This window comes from Nicotiana tabacum, chromosome 8 (genome assembly GCF_000715075.1).
Source record: "Nicotiana tabacum cultivar K326 chromosome 8, ASM71507v2, whole genome shotgun sequence".
Taxonomy (NCBI): domain Eukaryota; kingdom Viridiplantae; phylum Streptophyta; class Magnoliopsida; order Solanales; family Solanaceae; genus Nicotiana; species Nicotiana tabacum.
The window spans coordinates 155,309,664-155,328,060 of NC_134087.1; the positions used below are offsets into that span (position 1 = coordinate 155,309,664).

The 18,397-nt window shown below is 40.9% G+C and overlaps 1 protein-coding gene and 1 long non-coding RNA gene across 6 annotated transcripts; both read left to right on the plus strand.

The window, feature by feature from the left end:
* Window positions 1-1,176: 1,176 nt before the first annotated feature.
* On the plus strand, window positions 1,177-5,042 carry LOC107785369 (exosome complex exonuclease RRP44 homolog A). 4 transcript variants are annotated; one of them, XM_075219806.1, is made up of 5 exons: window positions 1,177-1,327; window positions 1,467-1,501; window positions 3,257-3,945; window positions 4,207-4,363; window positions 4,503-5,042. In XM_075219806.1, exons 3-5 carry the CDS (start codon window positions 3,727-3,729, stop codon window positions 4,580-4,582), a joined length of 456 nt encoding a protein of 151 aa, XP_075075907.1. In that variant the 5' UTR covers window positions 1,177-1,327; window positions 1,467-1,501; window positions 3,257-3,726; the 3' UTR covers window positions 4,583-5,042. The 4 variants fall into 4 exon arrangements, with proteins under 4 accessions (XP_075075907.1, XP_016462147.1, XP_016462148.1 ...); XM_016606661.2 differs by having other exon boundaries at window positions 3,705-3,945; XM_016606662.2 differs by lacking the exon at window positions 1,467-1,501 and having other exon boundaries at window positions 1,187-1,327; window positions 3,705-3,945.
* Window positions 5,043-5,829: 787 nt separating this feature from the next.
* On the plus strand, window positions 5,830-17,879 carry LOC142162834 (uncharacterized). 2 transcript variants are annotated; one of them, XR_012694295.1, is made up of 5 exons: window positions 5,830-6,049; window positions 6,145-6,229; window positions 9,434-9,500; window positions 10,078-11,640; window positions 17,551-17,879. It is a non-coding gene; the product is annotated as an uncharacterized LOC142162834 (long non-coding RNA). The 2 variants fall into 2 exon arrangements; XR_012694294.1 differs by lacking the exon at window positions 17,551-17,879 and having other exon boundaries at window positions 5,911-6,049; window positions 9,434-9,522; window positions 10,078-10,206.
* The last annotated feature ends 518 nt before the right edge of the window (window positions 17,880-18,397 follow it).

Here is an 18,397-nt window from a genome sequence, read left to right on the forward strand (position 1 = left end):
ACTCTAGTAATCGGTGTTGAATTTCAAAAATTAGACAAATGAAACTCTAGTAGACTATACTGGAGTTCAAAAAACCCTACATGTTAAATTGCAGCATATTATAATAGAGCTCATGACTCTTAACAGGTGAAAAAATATACTAGATTTTTGACTTTAAAACTGAATTGACTTTCTTCATAATATAAAATGTGTGACCGATGATCTTTCTTGTATTGAACAACAAGAAAGTTCTTCGACGAATGAATACAATTTACAGTAGCTAGATTTTCAAGTAAAACGTGAAGAAAACTCCAGCATTGACGAAGGAAGTTATGACATCATTGCTTGTTGCTTGTGTTAGCGATGACTCCTTGCTTATTCTTCTTTCATTGCAAAAAGATCCAGTGTGTTCTCCGATTTGCTTTTCGAACTTTAGTACATTTTTGAACCTACGGGAATCTCTGACAGCGTGAGATGCGTACACTAAATCAAACTTTTTTGGTACGAAAATGCACCTGAAGTATGAGCACTCAATTGTTGAACTACAACTGTATTGGTGAAATTCGGCCCCACCATGTGGCACGTTAAAATGAAGACATATGGAGGATGAAGTTCTGAAGTTAGGATAAGGACGCATAGGAGCTATGGTCGAAGCCACCCTTTTTATTCTAAAGCAGAAGTAATCGAAGGAACGAGCGCCCAAAGCAGGTCAAACATACTTGAAGGCGCAGTCAACCGCACCCGGATCCCACTAGAGATCGTGGCTACCGACCTTTACGTCAAAGCGTTTCCCATTAGCAAAGATCTCGTTCTCCCACTAATTGAACCCATAAAATGCTAACTTAAAGCTCGAAACAACAACGCTCCATTCGACTATATATATCCTACTTATATCATTTATAAAGCTCATCTGAAAGCAATTACAATACTACAAAAAAGGCCTTTGGCAGCAATTATTTAGCGGCAATAAGGCAATGATCGCTAATAAATTCTTTAAGTTTAAATATTAGCGGCATATGACCATTAGCCAGTAAAAGATATCCTTTTACCGGCAATAAAAAATAATTGCCACTAAAAAATTGCTAATTTAAATTAATCTTTTATTATTTTAACTATCCCTCCCCACCAAAAAGAGAAAATATTTCCCTCTAATTTTTTGATACATTTTATCGTTTTCCTCCCCAATTAGAAAACAGTAGGACGAAAAAACTAACTCACTCCCCAGTTGAACGAAAAACAATAAAACATCGAATCCTAAATCACTGCTGAAAAATCCTAACTCGTTGTTGCGTCAACGGTGTGTCAACGGCAGTGCGAGTGCGTCAACGGCAGCCCATCTTTTTCCCAGGTAAATTCTCTTCTCTTCGATTTACAGTAGAATCGATTTATAGTAGAATCGATTTCTATCTTGAATCGACTTCACTGCCGAAAAAACCTAACTCGCTACTGCTTCAACGGTAATGTGATTTACAATGTGTCAACGACAGTACGAGTGTGTCAATGGCAGCCTATCTTTTTCCAGGTAAATTCTCTTCTGTTCTCTTCGATTTACAATCGATTTACAGTAGAATCGATTTACAATAAATTAACTTCTCTTCTTCCAATCGATTTACAGTAGATTTTGTATTGATGTTGGTCGATTGATTTACAGTAAATCAGTTCCCAACTCGTTGTTGCATCAACAGCCTGCCGTAGTGCCCGTCCATCTTCTTCCCTTGTTAACTTCTCTTTTTCCCCGGTTAAATCAGTCGCTTGCAATCGATTTACAGTAAATTTTGGATTGATTCTTGTCGATTGATTTACAATAGATTCTGTGTATATTAATCTGGTAAAAGTCATGTTATTATTTGGATGTAGAAAATCCTGATTTAGGAAGTTTGTTTCGGCCGCTTATCTCTTATATCTAAATTTCTCTTATGTTATAAACCAATTTTTGGGAAAGAAACTCAAATAGTTGCCGAGGTTAATGTTCTTGTACATGGGATTCGTGTTCTGAATGAAACGATATATGTAGCATGGACATAGATTTTCAGATCTTTTAATAAGCATGGACGCCCTTTGTTACTTTAAGAATGACCTTCAAATGGTGTAAAACAGGCCCTCGGCTATTCATATATTAGATTGAACTTTGTTAAGTTCTTAGATAAAGAATATAAATATATAGAGTACCGCTGAGATATCTTTCTGATTGCAAAATCTATCTATTGTCAAGACTTATTCTTTTCCATGTTAAAGGTCCATGTCATGGGTGTGAGGTTTGCTAGAGCAACAGTTATGAATAATCTATAAATTAGTGTACTATTGAGTTAAAAGAAATAGCATTCTTGCAATAATTTTTAAATGATTATGAACCTATACTTATCAAAACATTTAAGGTTTTAGTTAGAGTAGTAGTACAGAATTCCATCCTTAAGAGAGAATTTCATTAAGCTAGTAACTAAAGTAAGGTACACAAGCTATCGTATTTTTGTTTCTTTTCTATCATGGTAAGAAATGATTGCTTATTCTAATTCATACAATGATATGATAGACATTGCATCTTAGGAACTTATATTTGCTTAGGAAAATTTGATTTTAAGAGGTCAGGTTTGGGTGTAGATTATTAAATAGGTTGTGAATTTGTGAAAGTATTGCTTTTTTGTGTGTTTGCTAAGTCGTTAGTGATATTTGTTTGTTGTTAGATTGATAATCGATTGATTGAATTGATTCCTCTTATGTTCTGATGTTGTTTTATAAATTGGTTCCTCTGTATATTTCCTATGGCTACTTTTCACCATATAAAAGCTCAATCTCCAATAGGACATCTCAACCACAGTAGTTCAGTCGTTTGTTAAGAAATAGCTTGGGCTGTTAGCAATAGTCAGAATCCTTCGACAGTCAGTACCCACTAGTTTGTTGGTAGTAATAATTAGATTTCCAGTCTTAAAAAGTTGTATAATTTATAAGTTTAATAATTCTTTTCTTAAAAAGTTTATGAACCAATTTGGTGAAAATCGACAAGTTGTCTTTAGCTAGATGTCTTTTTCATATTTACATGTTTGTTCTATGATGACTATGATTTGCTTATAAATAGAAAAATATTACATATCGATTCAGCCCCATGTATGTCACTGCAATCATTGTCGTATAGTTAAAAAGTTCATACCCTTTTAGGCTTTGCATAATTTGATGAAATTTTCAAGTTTATTTACTTTGTCTCTTTCTTGTCATGTTTGGTTTAAGTAATCTTTTATGGTCTTGGATTTAGCTCTTGAGCTAACTTTTGAGATTGAGTTAGGTCCAAGATCCATTTCACATACATCGTATCGGAGCATCTTCAGTTTTGGTGGCAATTTACATAACTTATGCTACTAGCAGACGGCTTACACAATCTGGTGCGCTGCTCTCCCCACGACCGTTCAAGGCATTGCTCCTTCTCTCAGGATAGTTCAGATGCCGCTTCTTTCTCTGGTGCCTTTTCAGGCGTCACTCATCTCTCTAGTGACTATTTCTTACCTCTTGTGGTATCTTTAAGATTGAGTGGTGCCCAAGGCTCGGTTTACCTAACCGTTTGCAAAGTAGCACGGGATTGGAAAATTCTGCCCCTTCAACTAATCCTGCAATTCTATGGTCTATGGATTCTATCCACTATCACCGAACTCGTACTTCTTAAAATTGCTTTATCTAGTTCCCACTATTAACAAAGTCTTCATTTATCTGGTATATGATTGATTTTGTCCTTACAGTTACTGTGGATCCTTAGAGCCAATGCCAATTCCAGGAGGTAATATTGGTCTTGCCCATGCCTTATTTGTATCCAAGAACCGAAAAATCCCTAAGATACGGATACAAACTCGTCAATTGGGAAATTTGCTGGATAAGTGGATTATCATTGCGGTTGATTCATGGGATCGTTTGTCCCAATATCAACCCGGTCACTATGTCAGGACAGTTGGAGAAATAGGTGATAGGGATACTGAAATAGAGGTATGTGGTAAAATGTCATTCGTTCTCTTTAAAATTAAACTGATTATCCTTCTCTACCTTTTCTGTCATGTACTTTTGAGACTGTTTGTTGTTTCTCTATTGTGGCTTTTTGTTGAAAACCTTCAATTGCTAAGGGCGTTCTTGTCCTTTGCTTGTAGCTACCTTTATATTATTTTACATGCTTAAATTATTAGAATTTTATTTATTTGTTGATGTTGATAAATAATAGTCATGCCTAAATTTGTTCTGTAATCACTTTAGGTGGTATTAATAGAGAATGATATAGATGCTAGACCATTTTCTGCTCAAGTGTTGGCATGCTTGCCGCCGTTACCTTGGTTTGTATCTCCTCAAGATTTGACAAATCCTATTAGACAGGATTTGCGTCATCTACATATATGTAGTGTGGATCCTCCTGGTATGTTTCCAAATTTAACTGTGGTTTGCATCTTCCATTTAACTGTAGTGCCCGCATTTAGTTTATGTCAGTATAGATGAGAGGTACTTTCTACATGTGATATCAATCTAAGACAGAATTTTGCTTTTTCGCGACGCAGGATGCAGGGATATTGATGATGCATTGCGCTGTATGCCTCTTCCAAATGGAAATTTTGAAGTGGGAGTTCGTCATGTTTGATTTCGAGATCTTTTGGTTACCAATATCATCTTGTTAGAAGTCGTTGATTGGAATAGAAAATTTCGAAAGAATTAGGTTCAAATACATTTCCTGGGATCCTTTTCCTTTCAATCTATAAACATGAGAATTGTTGAAGTAGCTCCGTGGCCCATGTTACTGGGGTCAGAGAGTAAGCTGGCGATGCTTTCGGCTACTGGATTTTTGCCATTTAGGATGCAACATCCGGGCTGCTTCGCCTAGCAACATGACACTTATTGCTCTCTTCTTCCTGCTTCATCTAATGAATTGTCTTCACTAATAGAAAGATAGGATTGTTTGCTTCATAGTGTCGATATATCAAATAAAGGCCCCTGAAACTATTTTTCGCCGCGTCTCAATATTGGAATGGTGGATAATGAATGAGTCTGTGTATCTAGTCTTAATCAAGTGAAATGGTTGTCAATTGGATCTTTTTTTGACTTGAATTTTCTTAAGATGGTAGAATCAGGCTGATCATGGTTTTGTTTAGCATCTATCCATAGACATGATTGAGAAATATATGGAAGGAAAGGTTATTTGCCGTTTGTAGATAAATCTTTATTTTCTGGTGGGCATAAACAAATATTGTGCAGTCATTAGTATTTTGGATTTACTTTGAGCCTATCAATATTGGTCAAATATGTTAGTATCAGCCATTAGAGTCACCAGTTAAGAGCAAGCACTATGGTGTTAACTGCTTCGTGAAAGTAGTCCTTATTATGCCAGCAAATAAATATGCACATGTACATATTTGTCCCTTTAACCATTCATAAATTTATACTGCATTAGGTTGCATGCATGTGTCTTTCAACATGTTTGCACATAAAATATTGTATTTTTCATTAGTAAAGAGTTAAGTACTTAAAAGTTCACATAAGAAATCTTCCACTCAATCTCAAAAGTATCTATGTTCTTTTAAAAGTTTCATATACGATTGTCTTCTTAGTATCTTTTCTACATAATTGTAGATTATTTTTGGGGGAGGGTGGTTGAGATTTTAGTTATTTCTCTTAATATTTCATGTGCTGAGTGCTGATGTTTTCTTCTAATTTCGATGCAAGGGATTGAGTAGTCTCTTTGATAGCAATTTGTATTGTCTTATTCTTTTAACGGTAAAGAGAACACATAAAGAGAACTTGAAGAAATAAATCAAGAATCTTAAGATACAAGGTTATACCAAAATACTTGGGTTGCTAATGTGGAGGTCTCTGCATATGTTCTCTTTCCAGATTTCTAGTCCAGAAAAATATCATTGCAGATGATTCTTCTAATGAGGTTATACAAAGGTTAGAACAGAAGATAATCGAGTTAAAGGAGAAACAAAATGAAGAAATAAATATGATGAAACAAAATCAGGAGTGATGCAATCAGAATTACTCCAAATGAGATAACTCAGGCGCAAATATGCTCCTGATGCATCTATGCCTCAAAGTAGCAATGACACCTCAGGTGAACAAGTAACTCCATTTAATAAGCTTTAGACATTTTTAATGAAATTCTAATTATATAAAAGTATTTTTATCTAACATGTTAATATTTGTTAGATCATTAATGCCAATAGTGGACATGAACGAGTGCCACAAACATCAAAGATGCCTAGTGTTGCTGAAAATGCTCAACCTCCTCATGGTACTACTCATCTTTGTCCTTTCGTCGCTATTATTTGAGTTTTCTTCCTTCGATTTTTATTAATTTGTTGTTGTATTTAGGCTTACCTTGGATGCTTCTTGCTTTTATATTTCCCTCATTATTGTTGATGTCGCAAAGGTTGTGAGAAACTACCATTTTCCCAACTATACCATCCGGTCGACTTAATCGTTTTTCACGTATCTTTCTTGCCAACTTGACTTACTACTTAATTTCTTCCTATTTGAACTATAGAGCATTATTTTGCGAATTTGTTTTGGTTATAATTTGATGTACATGTTTGGTTTCAACAAATTAGACAAGATTTTTGTAGGAAACTCCCGAGACAATTGTTTTGAAGCTCTTTGCAGTACTTTGATTTTTTCAATATGTGATGACATGACAGTAAATTGGCTTACATAACGTGTGTTCTGGTTCTGCTAGTTTTAACTAGAGTGCCTCATGGAAATAATTACTACAGTTATCAATTGGAATAGCTGGAATTAGAAAATCTTGTTAGTACATTACTTGTATTAGTACATTACTGGAATTAGGAATTTGCCCAACACCTGATGCAATAACTACAGTAGCATCTAAACGAGTTGCTTGCACAGCTAATTCAAATACCTTGACGTCAAATACCTAGTAGCAACCCCTTCATTCACTTTGCCAATAGGTTTAACTGTGGAAGCTTGAAATTATGCATTTGAAATATTGTTCTTACCTGATAATTCTAGCCCTTGTGCATTCGTCTTTGAACCATCTGAGTATGCAATTTTATGTGGTGTTGGACTATCCAAAAGTGCCCTATCATGGTCTGTGTGATGACCCTCTAAATTGAATTCTGTGCTCCGAGGCCTTCAAAACCTCTTTTAGCATCACCTCGATTTGTGTGTGCAGTCCGGGCGCGTAGCCGGATAGCTTATATGTGAAAATTTATGGAAAATGATAAATTTTGACTATAAAATAAGTTAATTTGACTTCGGTCAACGTTTTGGGTAAAAGGATCCGGACTAGGAAAATATGGGACTTGAGCGTATGCCCGGAATCGAATTCCGAGGTCCCAAGCCCGAGAAATGAATTTTTTAAAGGAAATTATTTTCTGAAATTGTTTAAAGGAATTTGAAATTAATTTTGATTAGAACATGTTGGTATCGGGCCTGTATTTTGCTTTTGGTGCCCGCTATAGGTCTTATATGTGATTTAAGATAGCTCTGTTAAGTTTTGTATGAAACGGAATCCGTTTGACATGATTCGGACCGTAAATACAAAGTTTGATGCTTTAAGAAGTTTTGAAATATTTCATCGATTTTGAGGTTTAACTCGTTGTTATTGAGGTTATTTTGGCGATTTGACGGCACGGATAAGTTCGTACGATGTTATTGAGTTAGTACATATGTTTGGTTTTGATCCCCGAGGGCTCGGGTGTGTTTCGGAAGGTTTTTGGAACTCAAAAGTTGCAAGTTTTTACTGTTCAGTGCCCAGGGATGTTACTCTTCACGTTCGCGTGGTCCCTCTTGCGAGCGCATAAGGCAAATCTCCCAGGTGCCAGATTTCTTCTTCGCGAACGTGAAGTTTGAGACGCGAACATAAGGCTGAGGGGGGAATACCCTTCGCGAACGCATCCATGCACTCGCGAACGCGTAAGGTTAAAGGCCTGGGGAGGGGTCACCATTTTGTGCACCGCGAACGCGTAGGTTTGAGGAGCCAAAGCTCCGCGAACGCAAGCCGTCTTCCGCGAACACGAAGGTCTGTCAGACCTAACTCATCGCGAACGCGATGACCAATTTCGCCCAGTTATTTTAAAAGTCCAGAAACAGTAGCCATTACGGGATTTCTTCCAAAACTCATAACTTCTTCATCTAAACTCCAAATTGGGCGATTTTTGAAAGAGGATTCCACCACCAATTCATAGGTATATAATCTTAGACTCATTTTCTTCAATTTTCATTAACACCCATTAGATTTCTAGGCTTAAATCATGTTCTTAAGGATAGAAAATTAGGGATTTGGGTAGAGTTAGGGCTTTTTGATTATTTGTGATTTGGACCTCGTTTTGGGGTCGAATTTTAGAACTAATTATATATTCGGGCTCGTGGGTGAATGAGTGATCGGGTTTTGGTCTGAACCTCATGTTTTGACCAAGCGGGCCCGAGGTTAATTTTTGACTTTTTGGGAAGAATGATTAAAAAGCTATAATTAAGCATTTGGAATTGGATTCTTAATTGTTTATTGATGTTATAAAGTCGATTATGTCTAGATACAATTGATTTGGAGCCGAATTCGAAAGGGAAAGCGGTGTTTGAGGCTTGAGTTGGCCGTGGAAGTTCGAGGTAAGTGTTTGGTCTAACCTTAGCTTGAGGGATTAGGAGTTGTGTCTATTTTCTACGTGTTAATTATGGAGTACAACGTATAGGCATGGTGACGAGTATCTATACGTCGGTGTCAAGCATGCACGTGGGTTTTGTATTATAAATTGTTATGACTCCGTCGTGGTTTATTGTGCCTCACATGTTATTATCATCATTGTTCCCTTGCCGGGATGTTTGTCTGATATTATTGTTCCCTTGCCGGGATATTGTTGAGATATTATTGTTCCCCTGCCGGAATATTGTTGAGATATTATTGTTCCCTTGTCGGGATAGTGTTGAGATATAATTGTTCCCTTGCCAGGATATTTGTTTGATATTATTGTTCCCTTGTCGGGATTCCTTGCGGTTATTATTGGCTTGTAAATGGGAGCGGGTGGTATGCCTACCACAAGATATAATGAAATGGGAGCGGGTGGTACGCCTACCACAAGATATAATGAAATGGGAGCGGGTGGTACGCCTACCACAAGATACATGAAAGGGGAGCTGCCTGTCACGAGTTACAGGAAATGGGATCGGGTTTGCACACATGTAATAAGATGTGAAAATAAAGTGAAATCTGCCTTTGCATTCCTTATTCTTGTTAGTGGTTGGATTTTGATTCTTTTATAGTCCTCTTGATATTCTGTTTTACCTGCTATTCCCCAATGCATGTTTCCCCCTCCCATCTCTACTTGTTTATTTCTGTATTTTCTTTCCCGCTGTATATATTTGAACTGCACAGGTTTATCTGGAGTCTAGTCCTAGCCTCGTCACTACCTCGTCGGGGTTAGGCCAAGCACTTACCAGCATATGGGGTCGGTTGTGCTGATGCTACACTCTGCACTCTGTGCAGATACCGGAGCAGCATTGGGACAGTAGCACTTGGGGAGCCAGCCTTCAGTCCATCTAGAGATCCCGAGGTAGTCCTGCAGGCGTCCGTAGGTTCGGCGTTCTCTTCTATCCAATTATACGTTCTGTCCTCACTTGTTTCCGAGATAGACTGTATTTCCTTTTTCAGACATTTATATGTAGTGCTCATAGGCAGTCCGTGAATATTGTGACACCAGATTCCGGGTAGAGGAGTATATTGGCATTATAGTACTGATTTTGATCATTTGTAGTTGTTTAAGTCTTCCGCTTATTCTGTTATTGTTAATCTTTAAATTGTTGATTACTTGTTAATTCAAGTTGATAAAAGGATTAAAATGAAAGACTTAGAATTTCTATATTTCGTGGCTTGCCTAGCTTCTACGAGTAGGCGCCATCACAACTCTCGAGTGTGGGAAATCTGGGTCGTGACAAGTTGGTATCAGAACTCTAGGTTACATAGGTCTCACAATTCACTGACAAGCTTAGTAGAGTCTGAGGGATCGGTACAGAGACGTCTGTATTTATCCCCCAAAGGTTACACAGTTAGGAAAACTTTACATTTGTTCTTTTTTGTCGTGCGGTTTTATTTCTCAATGCTAATTGAATTTCTACTTTGTTCTTTTGCAGATGGAGAGAACACACGCTTCCTCATCCACCGCTCAACAGCCCGAGCCCCCAACAACAGCTCCCACAAGGGGCAGAGGGCGAGGCCGAGGTAGGGGCAGAGTTCAACCCCGAGCAGTAGCAACAGTGGCGAAGCCTCAAGTTGACTTTAATGATGAGGTTCTGGCCCCAACAGTTTTGGTAGGCCCAGCTCAGGTTCTAGAGGGGTTTATTGCCACCCCAGTTCTTTAGGATGCTCTGGTCCATCTAGTGGGCCTTATGGAGAGTGTCACCCAAGCAGACATGCTTCCTGTAGCACCAGCTATCTCTCAGGCTGGAGGAGGAGCCCAAACTCCTGCTACTCGCACTCTGGAGCAGGTAGCTCCCCAGATTCAGACTCCAGCGGTTCAACCAATTAGAGTAGTTCAGCCGGGTGTGGTAGCTCAGACCGGTGATGGAGAAGCTATGTTTGCCGATGCTTTGTGGAGGCAGGATAGGTTCATCAAGCTCTTCACTACCACTTTCAGCAGTGCATCTACCGAGGATCCTAGGATTATCTAGACAGCTGCCATGAGGTTCTCAGAAACATGAGGATCGTTGAGACCAATGGGGTCGATTTTGCTATATTTTGCTTGTTTGGATCTGCCAAGACTTGGTGGAGAGATTATTGCGTGGCTAGACCAGCCGGATTGCCAGCCTTGACTTGGGAGCAGTTTACATAGCTATTTCTGGAGAAGTTTCTCCCCATTGCTCAGAGAGAGGCCTATCAGAGGTAGTTTGTCTCCAGCAAGGTTCTATGACTGTTACCCAGTATGAGACCAGATTCATCGACTTGGCTCGTCATGCTCTTATCATACTTCCCACCGAGAGAGGGAGAGAGAGAGGGGGGGTGAGGAGGTTTATTGATGGTCTTATTCAGTCGATTCGTCTTCAAATGGCTAGGGAGACTGGGGTGAGATATTTTTCCAGAAGGCGGCCAATGTGGCCCGGAGAGTGGAGATGGTTCTATCATAGGGAGGTGGTCATGGATCGGATAAGAGGCCCCATCATTCAGGCAGATTTAGTGGTACCTCGTCTAGAGGTAGGTATTCGTATGGTAGAGGCCCTCCTCCTAGGCCTTTTCAGTCGATACTTCAGGTTTCTCACGGTGCTTCAGGTGGTTGTGGTCCTCAGATGCAGTATTCTGATCAATAGTCCTATAGTGCACCACTAGCTCCTATAGTGCACCCCCGCTTCAGAGTTTCGAGGATCGTCAGCCCCAGTAGCCGAGGGCTTGTTTTACTTGTGGCGACACGAGGCACATTGCTAGGTATTACCCTCGAGCTTCGAGCAGTTCTCCGCATCAGGATTCCGGTGCTATGGTTCAGGCACCAGGTGTTCCACAGGCCACCCAACTAGCCAAAGGTGGGGGTAGAGGTGTTAGAGGTAGAGGTAGAGGTGCTAGAGGTGGAGCTCAGACCGCTAGAAGTGGAGGCTAGCCAGCAGCAGGTCGTCCCAAAGATGTAGTTCAGGGTGGTAGGGCCCAACCCCGATGTTATGCTCTCCCAGCCAGGCCCGAGGCTGAGGCTTCAGATGTAGTTATTATAGGTATGATTTTGATTTGTGATAGAGATGCTTCAGTGTTATTTGATCTAGGGTCTACGTACTCGTACGTGTCATCCTATTTTGCACCGTATCTGGTTATGCCTAGTGATTTTTTGAGTGATCTTTTTTATATGTCTACATCGGTGGGTGATACTATTTTGGTAGATCGAGTCCATCGTTCATGTATAGTTGTGATTGGGGGTCTTGAGACTCGTGTAGATTCGTTGCTTCTAGACATGGTTGATTTCAATGTTATATTGGGAATGGACTGGTTATCACCTTACCACGCTATCTTGGACTGTCATGCCAAGACTATGACCTTAGCTTTACCGGGTTTGCCTCTTTTAGAGTAGAGAGGGACTCCTAGCCATTCTACCCATAGTGTTATCTCTTATGTGAAAGCTCGGCGCATGGTCGAGAAAGGGTGTTTGGCCTATTTTGCATATGTTCGTAATTCTAGTGCTGAGATTCCTTCTATTGATTCTGTGCCCATTGTTCGTGAGTTTCCTGAGGTATTCCCTTCAGACCTGCCGGGTATGCTGCCCGACAGGGATATTGAATTTTGCATTGATTTGGCTCCGGGCACTCAGCCCATTTCTATCCCATCGTATCGTATGGCCCTGCCTGAGTTGAAAGAGTTGAAGGAACAGTTGCAGGACTTACTTGAGGAGGGTTTCATTAGGCCGAGTGTTTCGCCTTGGGGTGCGCCGGTGTTGTTTGTTAAGAAGAAGGACGGATCGATGAGAATGTGTATTGAACACCGGCAATTGAACAAGGTTACAATCAAGAATAAGTACCCACTGCCGAGGATTGATGATTTGTTTGATCAGCTTCAGGGTGCCAAGGTATTTTCGAAGATCGACTTGAGATCTGGCTACTATCAATTAAGGGTTAGGGCATCCGATGTCCCTAAGATAGCTTTTCGCACTCGGTACGGGCACTATGAGTTCTTGGTGATGTCATTTGGGTTGACAAATGCCCCAGCAACTTTTATGTATTTGATGAACCGAGTGTTCATGCCTTATTTGGACTCATTAGTGATAGTCTTCATTGATGATATTTTGATTTATTCCCGCAGCCGGGAGGAGCACGAGCAATATCTTAGAGTGGTTCTTCAGACCTTGAGGGATAGTTAGTTATATGCTAAATTCTCGAAGTGCGAGTTCTGGTTAAGTTTAGTTGCATTTCTAGGTCATGTGGTATCAGTAGAGGGTATTCAGGTTGATCCGAAGAATATTGAGGCAGTCAAGAACTGGCCTAGACCAGCATCAGCTACAAAGATTCAGAGTTTCTTGGGATTGGCAGGCTACTATCATCGGTTCGTAGAGGGGTTTTCATCTATCGCAGCCCCGATGACCAGGTTGACCCAGAAGGGTGCCCAGTTCAGGTGGTCGGACGAGTGTGAGGTGAGCTTTCAGAAGCTCAAGACAGCTCTGACTACGGCACCAGTGTTGGTTTTGCCCATAGGTTCAGGGCCTTATACAGTTTATTGTGATGCATCTCATATTGGACTTGGTGCAGTGTTGATGCAGGGTGGCAAGGTCATTGCCTATGCTTCGCAGCAGTTGAAGATTCATGAGAAGAACTATCCAATTCATGATTTGGTGTTGGCAGCCATTGTTCATGCTTTAAAGATTTGGAGCCATTGTCTGTATGGCATGGCATGTGAGGTGTTCATGGATCACAAGAGTCTTCAGTATCTGTTCAAGCAAAAGGAGTTGAATTTGAGGCAGAGGAGGTGGTTGGAGTTGTTGAAAGATTATGATATCACTATCTTATATCATCCGGGAAAGGCCAATGTGGTGGCCGATGCTTTGAGTAGGAAGTTAGCCAGTATGGGAAGTCTTGCTTATATTCCGGTCGGTGAGAGACCGCTTGCTTTGGATGTTCAGGCTTTGGCCAATCAGTTCGTGAGGTTGGATGTTTCTGAGTCCAGTCGTGTCTTAGCTTTCATAGTTGCTCGTTCTTCATTATTGGAGCACATCCGAGATTGATAGTATGATGATCCCCATTTGCGTATCCTTAGAGACACGGTGCAGTGTGGAGGTGCCAAGCAGGTTACCTTATATGATGATGGAGTTTTGAGATTTCAGGGTCGAGTTTGTATGCCTAATGTGGATGGGTTCCGAGAGTTTATTTTAGAGGAGGCCCATAGCTCCCAATACTCTATTCATCTGGGCGCCGCGAAGATGTATCGGGAATTGCGGCAGCATTATTGGTGGCGGATAATGAAGAAGGATATCGTTGCATATGTGGCTCGGTATTTGAATTGTCAGCAGGTTAAGTATGATATTAGAGGCCTGGTGGTTTGTTTCAGAGGATTGAGCTTCCCAAGTGGAAGTGGGAGCGGGTCACTATGGATTTTGTTGTTGGACTCCCAGAGATTCGGAGGAAGTTCGACGCAGTGTGGGTCACTGTTGATAGGCTGACCAAGTCAGCACATTTCATTCTTGTGGCAGTCTATTATTCATCCGAGAGGTTAGCTGAGATCTATATTTTGGAGATTGTTCGTCTTTATGGTGTGCCCGTGTCTATCATTTCGGACCGAGGTACGCAGTTTACCTCACATTTCTAGAGCGCAATTCAGCGAGAGTTTGGCATACGGATTGAGTTGAGCACATTATTTCATCCCCAGACGGACAGGCAGTCCGAGTGGACTATTTAGATTTTGGAGGATATGCTCCAGGCTTCTGTCATTGACTTTGGAGGCTCGTGGGATCAGTTTTTGCCTTTAGCAAAGTTTGCCTACAACAACAGTTACTAGTCGAGTATCTAGATGGCTCCTTATGAGGCTTTGTATGGTAGGTGGTGTCGGTCTCCGGTTGGATGGTTTGAGTAGGGAGAGGCTCGGTTGTTGGGTACAGATCTGGTTCAGGAGGCCTTCGGCAAGGTCAGGATTATTCAGGATAGACTTCGTACAGCTTAGTCCAGGCAAAAGAGTTATGCCGACCGCAAGGTTCGAGATTTGGCTTTCATGGTCGGTGAGTGGGTATTGCTTCGCGTGTCGCCTATGAAGGGCGTGATGAGATTTGGGAAGAAGGGCAAGCTTAGCCCTAGGTTCATTGGCCCGTTTGAGATTCTTGATCGAGTGGGAGAGGTGGCTTATAGACTTGCATTGCCGCCGAGCTTATCAGCCGTGCATCTAGCGTTTCATGTATCCATGCTTCGGAAGAATCACGGCGATCCATCCCATGTGTTAGATTTCAGCACTGTCCAGTTGGACAATGACTTGTCTTCTGAGGAGGAGTCGGTAGCTATCCTAGACCGACAGGTTCGTCAGTTGAGATCGAAGAGTTTTCCTTCTGTTCGTGTTCAGTGGAGAGGTCAGCCTGCTGAGGCATCGACCTGGGAGTCCGAGTCCGATATGCGGAGCCGTTATCCCTATCTTTTCCCTGACTTAGGTACTTCCTTCTTATGTCCGTTCGAGGATGAACAGTTGTTTTAGAGGAAATCATCACTTGTTTCTAAATTGAATTCTGCGCTCCGAGACCTTAAAAACCTTTTTTTAGCATCACCTCGATGTGCGTGTGCAGTCCGGGCGGGTAGCTGGAAAGCTTATATGTGAAAATCTGTGGAAAATGATAAATTTTGACTATAAAATGAGTTAATTTGACTTCGGTCAACGTTTTGGGTAAACGGACCCGGATCCGTGATTTGACGGTCCCGGAGGGTCCGTAGGAAAATATGGGACTTGGCCATATGACCGGAATCGAATTCCGAGGTCCCAAGCCTAAGAAATGAATTTTTTAAAGGAAATTATTTTCTGAAATTTTTTAAAGGAATTTGAAATGAATTTTGATTAGAACATGTTGGTATCGGGTCCGTATTTTGGTTCTGGTGCCCGATTCATGTCTTATATGTGATTTAAGATAACTCTGTGAAGTTTGGTAAGAAACGGAATCCGTTTGATGTGATTCTGACCATAAATGCAAAGTTTGATGCTTTAAGAAGTTTTGAAATATTTCATCGATTTTGAGGTTTAATTCGTTGTTATTGAGGTTATTTTGGCGATTTGATTGCATGGATAAGTTTGTATGATGTTATTGAGTTAGTATGTATGTTGGTTGAGCCCCGAGGGCTCGAGTGTGTTTCGGAAGGTTTTTAGAACTCAAAAAGTTGCAGATTTTTGTTGTTCAGTGCCCATGGATTTTACTCTATGCGTTCGCGTGGTTCCTCTCGCGAACGCGTAAGGCAAATCTCCCAGGTGCCAGATTTCTTCTTCGCGAACACGAAGCTTGAGACGCGAATGCAAGGCTAAGGAAGGAATACCCTTCGTGAACGCGTCCATGCACTCGCGAACGCGTAAGGTTAAAGGTCTGGGGAGGGGTCACCATTTTGTGCACCGCGAATGCGGCCACTGGCCCGCGAACGCGTAGGCTTGAGAAGCCAAAGCTCCGCAAACGCGTGTCATATTCCGTGAATGCGAAGGTCTGCCAGACCTAACACATCGCGAACGTGATGGGCTTTTCGCAAATGCAATGACCAATTTCGCCCAGTTATTTTAAAAGTCCAGAAACAGTAGCCATTACGGGATTTCTTCCAAAACTCATAACTTCTTCATCTAAACTCCAAATTGGGTGATTTTTGAAAGGGGATTCCACCACAAATTCATAGGTATGTAATCTTAGACTCATTTTCTTCAATTTCCATTAACACCCATTAGATTTCTAGGCTTAAATCATGTTCTTAAGGGTAGAAAATTAGGGATTTGGGTAGAATTAGGGCTTTTTGATTCTTTGTGATTTGGACCTCATTTTGGGGTCGAATTTTAGAACTAATTATATATTCGGGCTCGTGGGTGAATGGGTGATCGGGTTTTGGTCTGAACCTCGTGTTTTGACCAAGCGTGCCCGGGGTCAATTTTTGACTTTTTGGGAAGAGTGATTGGAAAGCTATAATTAAGCATTTAGAATTGGATTGTTTAGCATTTATTGATGTTATTAAGTCGATTATGTCTAGATACAATTGATTTGGAGCCGAATTCGAAAGGAAAAGCGGTGTTTGAGGCTTGAGCTGGCCGTGGAAGTTCGAGGTAAGTGTTTGGTCTAACCTTAGCTTGAGGGATTAAGAGTTGTGTCTATTTGCTACGTGTTAATTGTGTAGTACGACGTATAGGCATGGTGACGAGTATCTATACGTCGGTGTCAAGCATGCACGTGGGTCTTGTATTATAAATTGTTATGACTTCGTCGTGGTTTATTATGCCTCACATGTTATTATCATCATTGTTCCCTTGCCGGGATGTTTGTCTGATATTATTGTTCCCTTGCCGGGATATTGTTGAGATATTATTGTTCCCTTGCCGGGGTATTGTTGAGATATTATTGTTCCCTTGCCGGGATAGTGTTGAGATATAATTGTTCCCTTGCCAGAATGTTTGTTTGATATTATTGTTCTCTTGCCGAGATTCCTTGCGATTATTGTTGGCTTGTAAATGGGAGCGGGTGGTATGCCTACCACAAGATATAATGAAATGGGAGCGGGTGGTATGCCTACCATAAGATATAATGAAATGGGAGAGGGTGGTACGCCTACCATAAGATACATGAAAGGTGAGCGGGTGGCACGCCTGCTACGAGATACAAGAAATGGGATCGGGTTGCACGCCTGTAACAAGATGTGAAAATAAAGTGAAATCTGCCTTTGCATTCCTTATTCTTGTTAGTGGTTAGATTTTGATTCCTTTATAATCCTCTTGATATTCTATTTTACCTACTATTCCCCAACGCATGTTTCCCCCTCCCATCTCTACTTGTTTATTTCTGTATTTTCTTTCCCGCTGTATATATTTGAACTGCACAAGTTTATCTGGAGTCTGGTCCTAGCCTCGTCACTACCTCACCGGGGTTAGGTCAGACACTTACCAACACATGGAGTCGGTTGTGCTGATGCTACACTTTGTACTCTGTGCAGATACCGGAGTATAATTGGGACAGTAACACTTGGGGAGCCAGCCTTCAGTCCATCCAGAGATCCCGAGGTAGTCTTGCAGGCGTCCGCGGGCCCGACGTTCTCTTCTATCCAATTATACGTTCTGTCTTCACTTGTTTCCGAGACAGACTATCTTTCCTTTTTTCAGACATTTGTATGTAGTACTCATAGACAGTTCGTGAATATTGTGACACCAGATTCTAGGTAGAGCAGTATATTGGCATTGTAATATTGATTTTGATCATTTGTATCTGTTTAAGTCTTCCGCTTATTCTGTTATCGTTTATCTTTAAATTGTTGATTACTTGTTAATTCAAGTTGATAAAAGGATTAAAATAAAAGAGTTAGAATTTCTATATTTTGTGGCTTGCCTAGCTTCTACGAGTAAGCGCCATCACGACTCCCGAGGGTGAAAAATCCGGATTGTGACAGTCTGAAATCATAGCCTTGCTTGAAGGCACAAAATCAGGCGCCAACGGGCTCAACTTCTTCTTAGGAGAAGTGGAAATAGTGTTGTTGTTTAGATCCTTGGTGAGCTACTTGAAGGTAGGCTATCTCCTTCATCCTCATGCTCTTCACTGTCTTCTACATAATCATCCTCATCTTTCTTTACTTGTTCATCCCATGTTTTGGTTCTTGACAACACAACACGAACTAGATCATGGTCATGTTGTCCACGGCTATCACTGTCCTCCATCGTTGAAGCTTGACTTCTCATGACATAATTGTCATTCCATGTGGACAGTAGTAACTGCCCAGATTCACCTTCATGCTCACCAAATGACTCCACCGATTGAAACGGGATCTCATGCGCCGATGTGTTCAAGGT